We start from the raw sequence: 17,246 nt of genomic DNA on the forward strand, positions 1-17,246 counted from the left end.
AAGAATACCTCTCAGCCTACCACTCAATTTCAGAACTGGAAATTTACTAATAACTTAGAGCTACCTAGTTGCCTTTACACTCTCCCTTCTTCCTGTGTGAACCCCAGGGAAATCATGATCTTGAATTTTGTGTTCATCACACATTTGCATTCGGATATAATTTATATATTAACACACTCACATATGTGAATGCCTAAATAGCATGTATTTTAAAGTTTAGTTGTTTCTGAACTTCCACAAAAGGTATCATATTTTACATGTGCTTTTGGGACTTTTCTTTTTTCACTGTACTTTTTGTTACTAAGATTATCCCATATATTTTGTGCAGCTGTGGTCCATTTATTTCCACTGCTGTATAATATTCCATGTGTGAGTATGTTACACTTATTTTGTCTATTCTCTTGTTGACAGACACTTTTGCTGATTACAGTTTTGGCTCATCTGAATGGTGTTATGAAGAACAATTTTGTATGGGTACCTTGGGGCACATATGCAGGAGTATCTTTTGAGTGTATAGCTAGGAGAGGAATTGCAGGGTTATGGAGTAAGTAAATATTAAACTTTTAAATTACAAGCCATTTTCCCCCAAAGTGGTTCTATCAACTTATCTCACCCCAGTTATATATAAATTGTCCAATCGATCTACGTTTTTCTCTAACACTTGGTCTTACAGACTTTTAAATTATTGACAACTGGAAGATTATAATGCTATATAGCTTTGTATTTGATTTTCATTTCCCTAATAACTAGTGAGGTTGAATATGTCCTCATATAGTTTCTACTATGTATAATTTTCTATCAAAAACTTGTTATTCTATTACATTGTTTCTTTTTCCTTTCTTATTGATTTATGGTGTGTGGGGGGTCTTTATACTTGCTTTTAATTCTGTTTTGCTTGTGTGCCCTGCAAATATTTTCTCTCAGTTTGTTGCTTGGCATTTTACTTTTAAAAATGCATATTTTGGGGGCTGGCCCCGTGGCCGAGTGGTTAAGTTCACGTGCTCCGCTGCAGGTGGCCCAGTGTTTCGTTGGTTCGAATCCTGGGCGCGGACATGGCACTGCTCCTCAAACCACGCTGAGGCAGCGTCCCACATGCCACAACTAGAAGAACCCACAACGAAGAATACACAACTATCTACCGGGGGGCTTTGGGGAGAAAAAAAAGGGAAAAAATAAAATCTTAAAAAAAAAAATGCATCTTTTGCTGATCAGAAGTTCTAAATTTAAACATGGAAGAATCTTTTCATTAGTCTTCTTTAAGAAATCCTTCTGTATTCCAAGGTCAGAAAGATTTTAACCTATATTTTTTCCTAAAACTTTTAAGGTTGTACACTAAATATACCTGGAATTAATTTATTTGTACGGTGGAGGATGGGTATCCAAATTTATTTTTCCATGTGGATACCATTTCCAGATTAATTGATTGGAATATTTTTTCTTTCCCTAGTGATGCCATAATGTCTCTTGAATATATCAAATTTCTATGTATGAGTGTGTGCATGTGAGTGTGCTGATATATTTCTGGACCTTGTATTCTGCTCCACTGCTCAATTTGTCTTTCCCTGCACCAATACCATCCTGTGTCAATTATTATATATTTGTTATAAATCTTGATATGTGGTAGGGCAGGAGATTATTCCTTAATATTCTTCAGAAGTGTCTTGCCACTCTTTTTTTTATTGAGGTATAATTGACATATTATATTAGTTTCAGATGTACAACATAATGATTTGATATTTGTGTATATTGTGAGCTTATCACCACAAGAAGTCTAGTTAGCATTTGACAGCATGCATAGTTATAAAAATTTTTTTCCTTGTGATGGCGACTTTTTTATTTATTTATTTATTTATTTATTTATTTATTTTTATTAATGTTATGATAGATTACAAGCTTGTGAGATTTCAGTTGTACATTTTTGTTAGTCATGTTGTGGGTACACCACTTCCCCCTCCGTACCCTCCCCCCACCCCCCCTTTTCCCTGGTAACCACCGATCAGATCTCCTTCTCAATATACTAATTTCCACCTATGAGTGGAGTCATATAGAGATCGTCTTTCTCTGACTGACTTATTTCGCTTAACATAATGCCCTCGAGGTCCATCCACGTTGTTGTGAATGGGCCAATTTCGTCTTTTTTTATGGCTGAGTAGTATTCCATTGTGTATATATACCACATCTTCTTTATCCAATCATCAGTTTCTGGGCATGTAGGCTGGTTCCACGTCTTGGCTATTGTAAATAATGCTGCGATGAACATAGGGGTGCAACGGACTCTTGAGATATCTGTTATCAGGTTCTTAGGATAGATACCCAGTAATGGGATGGCTGGGTCATAGGGTATTTCTATTTTTAACTTTTTGAGAAATCTCCATACTGTTTTCCATAGTGGCTGTACCAGTTTGCATTCCCACCAACAGTGTATGAGGGTTCCTCTTTCTCCACAACCTCTCCAACATTTGTCGTTCTTGGTTTTGGATGTTTTTGCCAATCTAACGGGGGTAAGGTGATATCTTAGTGTAGTTTTGATTTGCATTTCCCTGATGATTAGCGATGATGAACATCTTTTCATGTGTCTATTGGCCATATTCATATCTTCTTTTGAGAAATGTCTGTTCATGTCCTCTGCCCATTTTTTGATCGGGTTGTTTGTTTTTTTGTTGTTAAGCAGTCTGAGTTCTTTGTATAGTATGGAGATTAACCCTTTGTCAGATAAGTGGCTTGTAAATATTTTTTCCCAATTAGTGAGCTGTTTTTTTGTTTCAATTCTGTTTTCCCTTGCCTTGAAGAAGCTCTTTAGTCTGATGAAGTCCCATTTGTTTATTCTTTCTATTGTTTCCCTCAACTGAGGAGTTACAGTGTCCGAAAAGATTCTTTTGAAACTGATGTCAAAGAGTGTACTGCCTATATTCTCTTCCAAAAGACTTATTGTCTCAGGCCTAATCTTTAGGTCTTTGATCCATTTTGAGTTTATTTTGGTGTGTGGTGAAAAAGACTGGTCAATTTTCAATCTTTTGCATGTGGCTGTCCAGTTTTCCCAGCACCATTTGTTGAAGAGACTTTCTTTTCTCCATTGTAGGCCCTCTGCTCCTTTGTCAAAGATTAGCTGTCCATAGATGTGTGGTTTTATCTCTGGGCTTTCAATTCTGTTCCATTGATCTGTGGACCTGTTTTTGTACCAGTACCATGCTGTTTTGATCACTGTAGCTTTGTAGTATGTTTTGAAATCGGGGATTGTGATTCCGCCAGCTTTGTTTTTCTTGCTCAGGATTGCTTTAGCAATTCGCGGTCTTTTGTTCCCCCATATGAATTTTAGGATTGTTTGTTCAATTTCTGTGAAGAATGTTCTTGGGATTCTGATTGGGATAGCATTGAATCTGTATATTGCTTTAGGTAGTATGGACATTTTAACTATGTTTATTCTTCCAATCCATGTACAAGGAATGATTTTCCATCTCTTTATGTCATCGCCTATTTCTTTCAAGAAAGTCTTGTAGTTTTCATTGTATAGATCCTTCACTTCCTTGGTTAAGTTTATCCCAAGGTATTTTATTCTTTTCGTTGCGATTGTGAATGGGATAGAGTTCTTGAGTTCTTTTTCTGTTAGTTTATTGTTAGTGTATAGAAATGCTACTGATTTATGCACGTTAATTTTATACCCTGCTACTTTGCTGTAGTTGTCGATTATTTCTAATAGCTTTTCTGTGGATTCTTTGGGGTTTTCTATGTATAAGATCATGTCGTCTGCAAACAACGAGAGTTTTACTTCTTCATTACCTATTTGGATTCCTTTTATTTCTTTTTCCTGCCGAATTGCTCTGGCCAGCACCTCCAGTACTATGTTGAATAGGAGTGGTGAAAGTGGGCACCCTTGTCTTGTTCCTGTCCTCAGAGGGATGGCTTTCAGCTTTTGTCCATTGAGTATGATGTTGGCTGTGGGTCTATCATATATGGCCTTTATTATGTTGAGGTACTTTCCTTCTATACCCATTTTACTGAGGGTTTTTATCATAAATGGGTGTTGGATCTTGTCGAATGCTTTCTCTGCATCTATTGAGATGATCATGTGGTTTTTGTTTTTCATTTTGTTGATGTAGTGTATCACGTTGATTGACTTGTGGATGTTGAACCATCCCTGTGTCCCTGGTATAAATCCCACTTGATCATGGTGTATAATCTTTTTGATGTATTGCTGTAATCGGTTTGCCAAAATTTTGTTGAGGATTTTTACATCTATGTTCATCAGTGATATCGGCCTGTAGTTCTCCTTCTTTGTGTTGTCCTTGTCAGGTTTGGGGATCAGAGTGATGTTGGCTTCATAGAATGTGTTAGGGAGTTCTCCATCTTTCTCAATTTTCTGGAACAGTTTGAGGAGAATAGGTATTAAGTCTTCTTTGAATGTTTGGTAGAATTCTCCAGAGAAGCCGTCTGGTCCTGGACTCTTGTTTTTGGGGAGGTTTTTGATTACCGTTTCTATTTCCTTACTTGTGATTGGTCTATTCAGATTCTCCATTTCTTCCTGATTCAGTTTGGGGAGATTGTAGGAGTCTAGGAATTTGTCCATTTCTTCCAGGTTGTTCAATTTGTTGGCATATAGTTTTTCATAGTATTCTCTTATGATCTCTTGTATTTCATTGGTATCTGTTGTGATTTCTCCTCTGTCATTCCTGATTTTATTAATTTGCGATTTCTCTCTTCTTTTCTTGGTGAGTCTGGCTAGGGGTTTGTCGATTTTGTTAATTCTTTCTAAGAACCAACTCTTTGTTTCATTGATCCTTTCTATTGTCTTTTTTGTTTCAATATCGTTTATTTCTGCTCTTATTTTTATTATTTCCCTCCTTCTACTGACTCTGGGCTTTGTTTGTTCTTCTTTTTCTAGTTCTGTTAGGTGTCGTTTGAGGTTGCTTATGTGAGCTTTTTCTTGTTTAGTGAGGCGAGCCTGTATTGCGATGAATTTCCCTCTTAGGACTGCTTTTGCTGCATCCCAAATGATTTGGTATGTCATGTTCTCATTTTCATTTGTCTCCAGATAATATTTGATTTCTTCTTTAATTTCTTCAATGATCCATTGTTTGTTGAGAAGCGTGTTGTTTAGTCTCCACATTTTTGCACCTTTCTCTGCTTTTTTCTTGTAGTTGATTTCTAGTTTAATAGCGTTATGATCAGAAAAGATGCTTGATATTATTTCAACTCTCTTGTATTTATTGATGTTTGCTTTGGTTCCCAAAATATGGTCAATCCTTGAGAATGTTCCATGTGCACTTGAGAAGAATGTGTAACCTGCTGTTTTTGGATGAAGTGTTCTATATATATCTATTAAGTCCATCTGGTCTAATTTTTCATTTAATTCTATTATTTCCTTGTTGATTTTCTGTCTGGATGTTCTGTCCATTGGTGTTAATGGTGTGTTGAGGTCCCCTACTATTATCGTATTGTTCTTGATGTCTTCTTTTAGTTCTATTAAGAGTTGCTTTACAAATTTTGGTGCTCCTGTGTTGGGTGCATATATATTTATAAGTGTTATGTCTTCTTGGTGGAGAGTCCCTTTTATCATTATATACTGTCCCTCTTTATCTTTCTTTATCTGTTTTGCTTTGAAATCTACCTTGTCTGATATTAGTATAGCGACACCTGCTTTCTTTTGTTCATTATTAGCTTGGAGTATTGTTCTCCATCCCTTCACTCTGAGTCTGTGTTTGTCTTTGGGGCTGAGGTGTGTTTCCTGGAGGCAGCATATTGTTGGATCTTGTTCTTTGATCCATCCTGCCACTCTGTGTCTTTTGATTGGGGAGTTCAATCCATTTACATTTAGAGTGATTATTGAGACGTGGGGGCCTACCACTACCATTTTGTGTCTTGTTTTCCAGTTTTCTTCAGTTTCCTTTGTTTCTCGTCCCATGGTTTAATCTGTTCTGATGTAGAGCTGCTACTCTCTGTTGTTGTCCTTCTACTTATCTCCTCTGCTCTTGGTTTTGTAGCCCCTTTCCTTTTTTGGATTTTTCAGGAATGAGGGTTTTCCTGAGGATTTCCTGAAGAGGAGGTTTTGTGGCAATGAACTCCCTTAATTTTTGTTTATCTGGGAAAGTTTTTATTTCTCCATTGTATTTGAAGGATATTTTCGCTGGGTAGAGAATTCTCGGCTGTAGATTTTTGTCCTTCAGATTTTTGAATATATCATTCCACTCTCTTCTAGCCTGTAAAGTTTCTGCTGAGAAATCTGCTGATAGCCTGATGGGGGTTCCTTTGTAGGTTAGTTTCTTTTGCCTGGCTGTCCTTAATATTTTCTCCTTGTCGTTGACTTTTGCTGGCTTCACTACTATATGCCGTGGAGTTGGTCTTCTTGCATTGATTGATGGCGACTTTTAAGATCTATTCTCTTAGCAACTTTCAAATATGCAACATAGAATTACTAACGATAGTTGCCATGCTGTACATTACATTTCCATGACTTAATTATTTTATAACTGGAAGTTTGTACCTTTTGACCTCCTTCACCCATTTAACCCCTGCTCGCCTCCGCCCCCCCACCCCCATCCCACTGTCAACTCCTGCCTCTGGCAACTACCAATGTGTTCTCTGTAACTATGAGCCTTGTTTTTGTTTTTAAATTGCACACATGAGATCATAAAGTATTTGTCTGTCTCTGACTTACTTCACTTAGCATAATGCTCTTAACATCCATCTATTTTGTTACAAATGGCAGGATTTCTTTCTTTGTTATGGCTGAATAGTATTCCATTGTATATATATACAGCACATTTTCTTTATCCATTCATCCAGGGATGGACACGCAGGTTGTTTCCATGTTTTGGCTATTGTTAATAATATTGCAATGAACATAGGAATACAGCTATCCCTTTGAAGCCCTGTTTTCATTTCCATTGGATATATACCCAGAAGTGGGATTTCTGGATCATATGATAGTTGTATTTTTAATTTTTTGAGAAAGTTTCATACTGTTGTCTGTAGTGGCTCACCAATTTACATTTCCACCAACAGTACACAGGGTTCCTTTTTCTCCACATCTTCACCAACACTTATTTCGTTTTTTGTATATTTTATTTTATTGAGATATTGGGTTTTAACATTGTATAAATTTCAGGGTATGTTGTTATATTTCAGTTTTTGTACAGACTGTATTGTGTTCTCCACCAATAGTTTAGTTTTTTTCCATCACCATACATATGTGCCCCTTTACCCCTTCACCCTCATGTCACCCACTTCCCCTCTGGTAACCTCTGATCTGTTCTCCATATCCTTGTGTTTATCTTCCATATATGAATTTTGAAACATATGGTGTTTGTCTTCCTTGATCTTACTTATTTTGCTTAGCATGACCCTCAAGATCCAGCCATGTTGTTGCAAATAGTTCAATTTTGTCTTTTATTTTTTGACATGTAGCTTTTCCTAGTATTCTCTTATAATCTTTGGTATTTATGTGGTAACTGCTGTAATTTCTCCTCTTTCAGTTTTATTTATTTGAGCCTTCTCTCTTTTTTTCTTAGTGAGTCTGGCTAAGGGTTTATCAATTTTCTTTATCTTCTCAAAGAACCAGCTTTTAGTTTCATTGATCCTTTCTATTTCTTTTAGTCTCTATTTCATTTATTCTGCTCTAATTTTTATTATTTCCCTCCTTCTGCTGACTTTGGGCTTTGTTTATCCTTCTTTTTCTAATTCTGTGAGGTGTAGCTTGTGATTACTTTGAGATTTTTCTTGTTTGATGAGGTAGGCCAGTATTGCTGTAAATTTCCCCCCAGTACTGCTTTTGCTGTATCCTATAAGAGTTGGTATGTTGTGTTTTCATTTTAGCTTGTCTCTAGGTGTTTTTGGATTTCTTGTTTGATTTCTTCATTGATCTAATGGTTGTTTAGTAGCATGTTGTTTAGTCTCCACATCTTCGTGACTTTCCCAGCTTTTTTCTTGCGGTTGATTTCTAGTTTTATAGTATTGTCAGAAAAGATGCTTGATATGATTTCAATCTTCTTAAATTTATTGAGGCTTGCCTTGTTTCCCAACATATGGTCCATCTTTGAGAATGTTCCATGTGCACTTGAGGAGAATGTGTATTCTGCTGTTTTGGGATGGAATTTTCTCTGTATATCTATTAAGTTCATCTGGTGTAGCATTTCGTTTAAGACCACTGTTTCTTTGTTGGCTTTCTATCTGGATGATCTATCCATTGATGTAAGTGGGGTGTTGAGATACCCTACTATTATTGTTGTCATTTTCTCCCTTTAGATCTGTTAATAGTTGCTTTATATACTTTGGTGCTCCTGTGTTAGGTGCATGTATATTCATGTGTTGTGTATTTCCGGTAGAATGTCCCTTTTATCACTATGTAATTCCCCTCTTTGTCTCTCATTGTCTGTTTTATCTTGAAGTCTGCTTTGTCTGATTTGAATATGGCTACACCTGCTTTCTTTTTCTTGCCATTTGCTTGGAGTATTGTCTTCCACCCCTTCACTCTAAGCCTATGTTTGTTTTTAGAGGTGAGATTTTTTTCCTGGAGTAGCATATTGCTGGGTCTTCTTTTTTAATCCATCCAGCCACTCTGTGTCTTTTGATTGGTGAATTCAATCCATTAACATTTAGAGTGATTATTGATATATGAGGGCTTAATACTGCCATTTTATCTTTTGTTTTCTGGATGTTCTATATTTCCATTGTTTCTTCTCCTTTGTATTTCTGCCTGCCATTTCAGTTTGGTGGTTTTCTGTGATGATTTTCTCTTTGTTTATGATTTGTAGCTCTACTCTGATTTTTTGTTTTGTGGTTACCATAAGATTTGGATAAAAGTTCTCATAGATGAGATAGTACATTTTCTGATTGCCTCTTATCTCTATTAGCCTATGCAGACTCCATCCCTTTCTTCTTCACCTTCTATGTGTTCGCTGTCACAATTTTTTCTGTTTTGTGTTGTGAGTTTGTGACTAAATTGAAGCGTTAATAGTATCTTTGATGCTTTTTTTCACTTTATACTTCATTTAATAATTAAGTTTTTGCTAACCTGTTCTGATAGAGAGCTACAATTTTCTGATTTTGTCTATCACTTTGCTCAAATGTTTGTAAAGCTTTGACTTTTTGTTTCAGGTAGGAGAGTTCCTTTCAACATTTCTTGGAAGGCAGGTCTAATGGCAATGAACTCCGTCAGCTTTTGTGTGTCTTGGAAAGGTTTTATTTCTCCCTTATATCTGAAAGATAACTTTTCTGGATAAAGTATTCTTGGCTGATAGTTTTTGTCTTTTAGTATTTTGAATCTATCATTCCACTCTCTCCTAGCCTGTAAGGTTTCTGCTGAAAAATCCACTGAAATCCTGATGGGGATTCCTTTGTAGATTATTTTCTTCTCTTCTACTTCCCTTACTATTTTTTCTTTGTCAATGAGTTTTGACAGTTTTAATATTATATCCCTTGGAGAAGGTCTTTTTGGATTGATGTCATTAAGCATTCTATTAGCCTCATATACTTGCATGTCCAATTCTTTCCATAGTTTTCTTGGTGAGGAAGATTGGCCCTGAGCTAACATCTGTTGCCAATCTTCCTCTTTTTTTCCTCCCTGAAGCCCCAGTACGTAGTTGTATATCCTAGTTGTACATCCTTCTAGTTTTTCAATGTGGGACACCGCATCAGCATGCCTTGATGAGCAGTGTCTAGGTCCATGCCCAGGATCTGAAGCAGCAAACCCTGGGCCACCGAAGCAGAGCAAGTGAAATTAACCACTATGCTACCAGGCTGGTCTACACCCATTCGCTAATCAGAGTATTTATTCTTTTGCTATTGGGTTGTATGAATTCCTTATATATTTTAGATATTTACCTCTTATCAGATATATGGTTTGCAAATATTTCCTCCCATTCCATGTGTTGTCATTTCATTTTGTTGATTTTTTGTTGTCGTAGTGCCAAAGCTTTTTAGTTTGATGTAATCACACTTGCTTACTTGTACTTTTGTTCACTATGCTTTTGGTCTTTTGGCCAAAAATTCATTTTGAAGATCCATGTCAAGGAACTTTTCTCCTATGTTTTCTTTGAGGAGTTCCATGGCTCAGATCTTACATTTAAGTCTTTAATCCATTTTGAGTTAATTAATGTGAGAGGTATAAGATAAGAGTTTTAATTTCATTCTTTTGTATGTAGCTGCCCAGTTTTCTCAGCACCACTTATTGAAGAGACTACCCTTTCCCCATTGTATATTTTTGGTTCCTCTATTGTAAATTGACTGCTCATAATGTGGGTTTATTTCTGGGCTTTCTGTTTTCTTCCACTAATTATGTCTGTTTTTGTTCCAACCTCATATTATTTTGATTACTATGGCTTTGTAATATAGTTTGAAATCAGGAAGTATGACGCCTCCAGCTTTGTTCTTTCATCAAGTTGCTTTGGCTATATGAGGTCTTTTGCAGCTCCATACAAATATTAGCATTGTTTTTTCTATTTGTGTGAAAAGTCCTGTTGGAGTTTGGATAGGGATTGTGTTGAATCTTTAGATTGCTTTGAGTAGCATAGACATTTTAACAATTTTGATGTTTTCCATCAATGAGCGTGGGATATCTTTCCATTTATTTGTGTCTTCAATTTCTTTCATTCATGTCTTATAGTTCTCAGTGTACAGGTGTTCTACCTGCTTGGTTAAATTTATTCCTAAGTATTTTATTCTTTTTGATGCAGTTGTAAATAAGATTGCTTTCTAAATTTTTTTCTGATAGTTTGTTATTAGTATCTAAAACCAATGGATTTTTGTATATTGATTTTTGCATCCTGCAACTTTACTGAATTCTTTTAGTGGTTCTAACAGTTTTTTGTTGGAGTGTTTAGGGTTTTCTATATATAATATCATGGCATCTGCATATAGAGACATTTTTACTTCTTTTCTAATTTGGATGCCTTTTCTAGTTTCTAAATGCATACTTGTATGTACCTCCGAGTGATGTTGTGAAGATTCTATAATATTACGCATGTGAAAGAAAAACTCTGGTGTTTCATGTGTCTTAAGTATTAAGAAAAGCCTGAAAATGTTGCCCCAGTATTCAGTACCCAATGAATATTTGCCATATTCTACAGAATTAATAACATTTTCATGTAGATTGATTAAAAAACCATTCATTTAATCATTGTATAGACATTTATTAATAATGCAGTTCGTGTCAGAAACCAATTTAGACACAGCAAAATCACACATAAGAAGAAGTTCTATGTTGTTGAACAGCTCACTAATGCCTTTTCTGGAAAAACATACATACAAACAAATAAATAAAATGAGATAATGCCATAATAGATATATGGTCAGAATTTTGAGGGAATTCAAAGGATGGATTGATGAGATCTGTAAGGACTTTTCAGATGAAGTAAGATTTCAACTGAATGTAGATTGAGTAAGAGGTTTTTAAATGATAAAGCAAATGTTTATCAAGATTTGGGATTAACCTTTCTCACAAAGAAAAGTTGATACTCATTTCCAATGGCTACAATTTCACCATTCTATACTATTCTTCTTTTTTCACAGTCTTTACAGTACCATAAAGTTTATGTTGTCTTTACTCTCTCTCTATCTTTTGATATCATCATCCTCTCTCATACTCATTTATACCAAGGCTTAAACAATTGACAATTTTTAAGTTAGCTGCAAATAGTAACCAAAACCTTAAAATAAAGGTATGATGTTTTTACTGTGGGATGGGAACCACAGAGTTTAAGGATCAGGGAGAGAGACAATATACCCTTACTGCCCACATCCCACCATTCAAATACTTCAGGTAAATGGTGGCTTATTCTGCCTTTGAAATGACAGAGACAGGGCATTGTACAATGTCAGCAATCTCACTTACAGAGAAAATTTCTAATCTCCGAAATGGCCGACTTGTAGAAAAATAGAGTAGTTTATTCTCCAGCATACAGATCCCCAGATTTTGAATGTACTTACCAGTAAAATAAAGTAAAAAAGCATGGAGCAAACATGAGATTGCTAAATTTTTGTTTTGTCAAGTAAGAGTATCAAGCCCCTTTCCAAGAAATTACCATCTACCACCACCATAATTCAATAACAGAAAGAAAATTATAAAACCAATGTACAAGAAGATAGTATTAGATAAAAAGTAAACTTCTATATTGACTTCATTTACCCTTAGATGAAACTTCTTATTTTCCTCATTTCTCCACATTGGTGAAAAACAAGTCTCTCATTGACTGGCCTTGATCTGGAGTATGACATTTGGGACATTTGGAAACTACTTATCTAAAAGCTTTGAAATATCAGTATTGATCTTCTTTTGCATATCTATCTGGAAGGAAATTAATAATATTTATAAAACCATGTTAATTTTCTGTTTAGAGACATTCAATGTCTCCCTATTCTCTACAACAGTGGTTCTCAATCTTTAGCCTGATCACACATAGTGCTTGTTAAAAACAACAGATTGCTGGGTCCATCCTCAGATTGTTGATTTAGTAGGTCTGGGGTGGGGTCCAAGAATTTGCATTTCTAGTAAGTTGCCAGGTGATGCTGATGCTGCTGGCCCGGGGACCACACTACCCTAAAGGAAAAAGCCTAATCCTTTATCAGACCACATAAGGACAAAATCTAAGCTGTTGTAATAGAGAGACCTCAAAATACAGACTTAATTAATATGGAATAATATAGAGGGTTTTTCTCCTTCTATAGTCTGGAGGCATTGCTCAGCTGGGGGGATGTTCTGTTTACATCTTACTGTTCCATTCCCTCTTAGGATTTTTGTCAGAGCTATGTACACTCCACATTCGCATTCCAGCCAACAGGAAGGGGAAGGAGGGAGGGGGGTGAGAGCAAGTGGCTTCATATTTGACAGAATTACCCAGAAGTGGCACATGTCACTTCCTTGGCATTGTGTTGGTGGAGGCCAGACTAGGAATGTAATTTGCAGAACAGTGGTCCTATGCCTGGTTAGAACTTGGGGCAGAAGGTGGAATGAGTATTGGTAGGAAGTTAGTCTCCACCACAAAGGCTCCTCTGGTACTATCAGGTGAATGAAAGGGAGTGGTGTTTCTCATAAATGTGGTAAGTCTGGGAAGGAAAAAAATCAGTGTCCAGTATAATCCTACTTTAGAATAAATGCCTGTGTGAGATCTTTCCTTAATGCTTTGTACATATCTCTATTATTGTACTTACCACATTTCATAATTATATATTTATTTATCTGCAGTCCCTGATTAGTCTTGAGACTTTTTTAGCACATGGATTGCATTTTATTTTTGTATCTGTATCTCTTGTTTATCTATCTCCTTATCATTTCTCTGTACTTCCTACTTACTTACAAAGTCAGTGCCTAGTATAATTCTTGCTATTTAGTACACACCCCAGCAATGCCCTTTGAATAAATGAATTGATTCATCATCTGTTGGTAAAAGTCAATATTATTTCTTTATCTCTCTACACCCTGATTTTTTCCATCTAAGTCATGACTTTGCTGACCATTTTTCTACCCAGAATATTCTCTTTACTGCGCTCTTGACATCTTTGTTTCTTAACGTGTAGATCAGAGGGTTAAGGCTGGGTGTGACGATTGTGTAAAAGAGAGTAAGGAACTTCCCTTCATCTTGGGATGTGTGATTCTGTGGCTTCATGTACATATAAATGACTGTTCCATAAAACAGAGTTACCACTGTGAGGTGCGAACCACATGTGTTGAGGACCTTATGCCACCTTGCTGCTGACTTGATCCTCACGACAGCTTGAGTGATAACTCCATATGAGATGAGAATTAGTGATAGAGGTACCAAAAGAAATACCACTCCAAGAGCAAAGACAGCAATCTCAGTTACTTTTGAATAGACACAAGCCATCTTGATCAATGCTGGCATCTCACAGAAAAAATTATCCACTTCCCGGTGCCCACATTTTGGCAACTTCAAAGTCAAGGGGCAAAGAATTAAGGCACTGCCTAGACCACCTAACCAGACAGTCAGGACCATCTTCTGGCAAAGCTGAGGGTGCATTACTACTGTGTAGTGAAGAGGTTGACAGACAGCAGCATAGCGGTCATAGGCCATCACAGCCAAGAGAAGACATTCTGTAGCTCCCAAGTCCAGGGCAAAGAAGAATTGGAGCACACATCCTCCGTATGTAATAGACTTTTTTGGACCCCATAGATTGACCAGCATTTGGGGGATAATGCTAGTTGTATAACAGATGTCCAGAAAAGACAAATTGGATAAGAAGAAATACATGGGAGTATGGAGCTGGGTATCCAGGTAAGATACAAGAATGATGGTTGTGTTTCCTACCAGAGTGGCAGTATAGAAGATGAAGACAAGCACAGAGATGATGCGTTCTAATTGAGGCCTGTCAGAAAACCCCAGAAGAATGAAGTCTGTTTCAGAACTTCCATTGCTTGTTTCCATTTCTCTTTATGAAAGGCTAGCAGACAACACCATGGTAACAAAAAATATCATCATCCTTAGGTAGAACTGAAAATCTCTGGAGTCTGTCAGGGTATCTAAAACTTACTTACATGCTTTCTCCCACTTGGAACATCTCTTTTAACATTTCCCCTGTGTTCAGTGCCCAAAGTCTCTTCGTATTTAATCATATCCAGAGTGGTTCTGAAAATAACATGTTAAACCCAATTACACTGAATTGTAAATCATTGAAAAGCCTTAATGTCCTATGGCCCCCTGGTTCTATGTATTTTGATTACATAATAAATCCACAAAGTTAGTTAAGTAATTTTGAGTGGGTTATGTTTTGAGGGCTTATTCCTCCTTGAAACTATGACATAAGCATCGCTTGATCATGACAAATCTTTCCCTTATCAAAGGAATTAAGCTTGAGGTAAAAAGTTAAATGACATATTTTCTTTGGATAAGCTCCACCATTTGGTAGTAGAATAATTTTCTAGATTCACTTCCAAACGTCTGCCTCCAACCATTATAATCATAATCATAATCATAATCTCTATCACCACCAACCTACTCTCCTCATATTTTTTTTCTCTTCAACATTGCATTCACTGTTTTCCTGTATCAATTTTGATGTTCCCTACTGCACTGCCCATTTTTGTGCATGTGTTTTTTTGTGCCAGGAAAAAAATAATATTTCTTATTATTAACCTTTATTTACATGTACAGAGGCCATGTTTCTTTGAATACCTTTCATGACTGCTATTACACTATCTAAATAGACTTGTTGAATTGTTGCAGAGTCAAAAATTGAACTAATTCTAGAACCATTTGGTCACCACATACATATACCAACAATCTGTTAGTTCCTACTCACCTGGCCAGTCAGCAAAATTGGCAAGGCAGGTGAGCCATACAAAAAGCAGTTCATTAAACAGTCAGTGAGTTGTTTTCCCCCAGGGAATTTGCCAATTGCATGAGTGGATCCTCTGGTTGCTTTGGAACTGTATAGTTAAAACTATTACCTCATTTCGACTGTAAAAGAATACAGATAAGGGTTAAGATTATGTCAGTCTCACTATTTCTGAATGCTTTGTCATATCCTTAAATAGATGGAATGTTGAATGGCTGAATTAGTGTATAAATTTTATATGCATATTACTTCTGACCACGAACTTCAGACCCAGGGTACTTACATTATTGGGGCCAGGAAATAATAACCTTATTTGCTACATTTATAGTGTCTTTGGGGTAAAGGAGTAATAACCTTATTTGTTGCAGTTAGAGTCAAATAGGGTAAAGATAAATTACTTACAGTATATCATTGTTAGAAGCATTTTAGTTATAACATTTAATGTCATAATCATGAAGAAGGAACTGTTTTTACCAAGTAGTGTGAGATAGAGATGTAGTTTTTCTTAACACAAAACGGAAATTTTATTTAATTAATGTGTCTGGTTTTAATCACATTTTATTTAATTACTGAGTCCAGTAATAGGATGTCAGCTAAGTTAACCATAGCACTTAAGTGAACAGATTCTGGACTCAGAGTGCTCGGGATCAAATCCCAGCTTCACTACTTGGAAGCAATGTATCCTTGGCTGATTATTTGCCCTGTTTGTGTGCCAGGTTAGAAGTAAGTTAAGTGAAGATAACACTTCCTTCCTTAAGGAGAGGTTGTGAGGGTTAATATTTGTGAAAGCATTTGGAACTGTGCTTGGTTCATATTTAATTCTGAGAATTAAAAACTACATTCACTTACCCAGAAATCATTATTATTCTATTTACCCCTTATTCCCTTTTTTTTTCCACACTGGTGATTTTACCATGATGGTAGAACTAAACTGAAATAATTAAAGATCTTCTTTTGCCTAAGTTTTAAAATGTACAAGCATGTTACGTATACAAAAATACCCAGAAACACAATGTACATATTGAACTGATGAACCTGAGACAAGAGAGGACTTGAGCTAACAAAATGCCTTGATTGCAAAGTGCACTCAGCTATTTTGGCCAGTTGAGGTTGGGATAATGTTGAAAATTAAAAGGCCATAGAATTTTCGAGTTGGAATGGGCCTCAGGAACCATGTATCCAGTCTTCTGCCTACATAAGAGCTCCTTCCACAGAATAGTCACAAACTTCCATCTTCCTAACTTCAGTAATAGGGAAGTCGGCTGCACACGAAGCAGCCTCTTTCTTTTAATCAATGCTCTTACTTACCTCTTATGTTGACCTCAAAGATGCCTCTTTGTAACATCCAGGCACTGGCTCATTTTCTTTTTTCTGGAAAGAACACAGCATAAGTCAATTCAACATGACTTCATTAAAAAAAATATTATAAAATAAAACATGGATACAGAAAAAAGGTAAAAACTTCATCAGTTAAGGTGGATATTCTTGTAACTAACACCCAGGTCAAGAAACAGAGCATTGCCGAGACCCCAGGAGCTTCTCTTTTGTGCCTCATCCCAATAGTAACCCTCCCATGTCTCCCAAAGTATCCACTATCCTGATGTTATAGTAGTCACCTCCTTGTATTTTAACAGCTTAATCATCCAAATGTGCATCTCTAGACAATAGTGTTTGGTTTGGCTCATTAAAAACCTTTTATATGTCTTTTAAGTCTCTTTTAATATTAGAGCCTATTATCAAATATACTCTTTGATTAATCTTCCTAAACTAAGTTCATGGATCCTTGTCTGCTGTTCCTAACACTGTATGATCTTTTACCATGCTTTTCTGGTTGCTATCCATTGGACACACTGTGGTTTATTAAATGGCTCGGTTCCAAAGTGAACACAGGCCTCCAGGTGTGCTGCAATACTGGACAGAATAGTGAACATCTATGATCTACACACACTTCCTAAAATATATGT

At 36.3% G+C, this 17,246-nt stretch overlaps 1 protein-coding gene across 1 annotated transcript; it reads right to left on the reverse strand.

Moving 5' to 3' along the window:
* Positions 1-13,427: 13,427 nt before the first annotated feature.
* On the reverse strand, positions 13,428-14,372 carry OR2AD1 (olfactory receptor family 2 subfamily AD member 1). Its single transcript, NM_001391109.1, is given in 1 exon segment — positions 13,428-14,372. A coding segment is annotated over 1 exon segment (945 nt).
* Between the last annotated feature and the right edge of the window lie 2,874 nt (positions 14,373-17,246).

This window comes from Equus caballus, chromosome 20 (assembly GCF_041296265.1).
Source record: "Equus caballus isolate H_3958 breed thoroughbred chromosome 20, TB-T2T, whole genome shotgun sequence".
Taxonomy (NCBI): domain Eukaryota; kingdom Metazoa; phylum Chordata; class Mammalia; order Perissodactyla; family Equidae; genus Equus; species Equus caballus.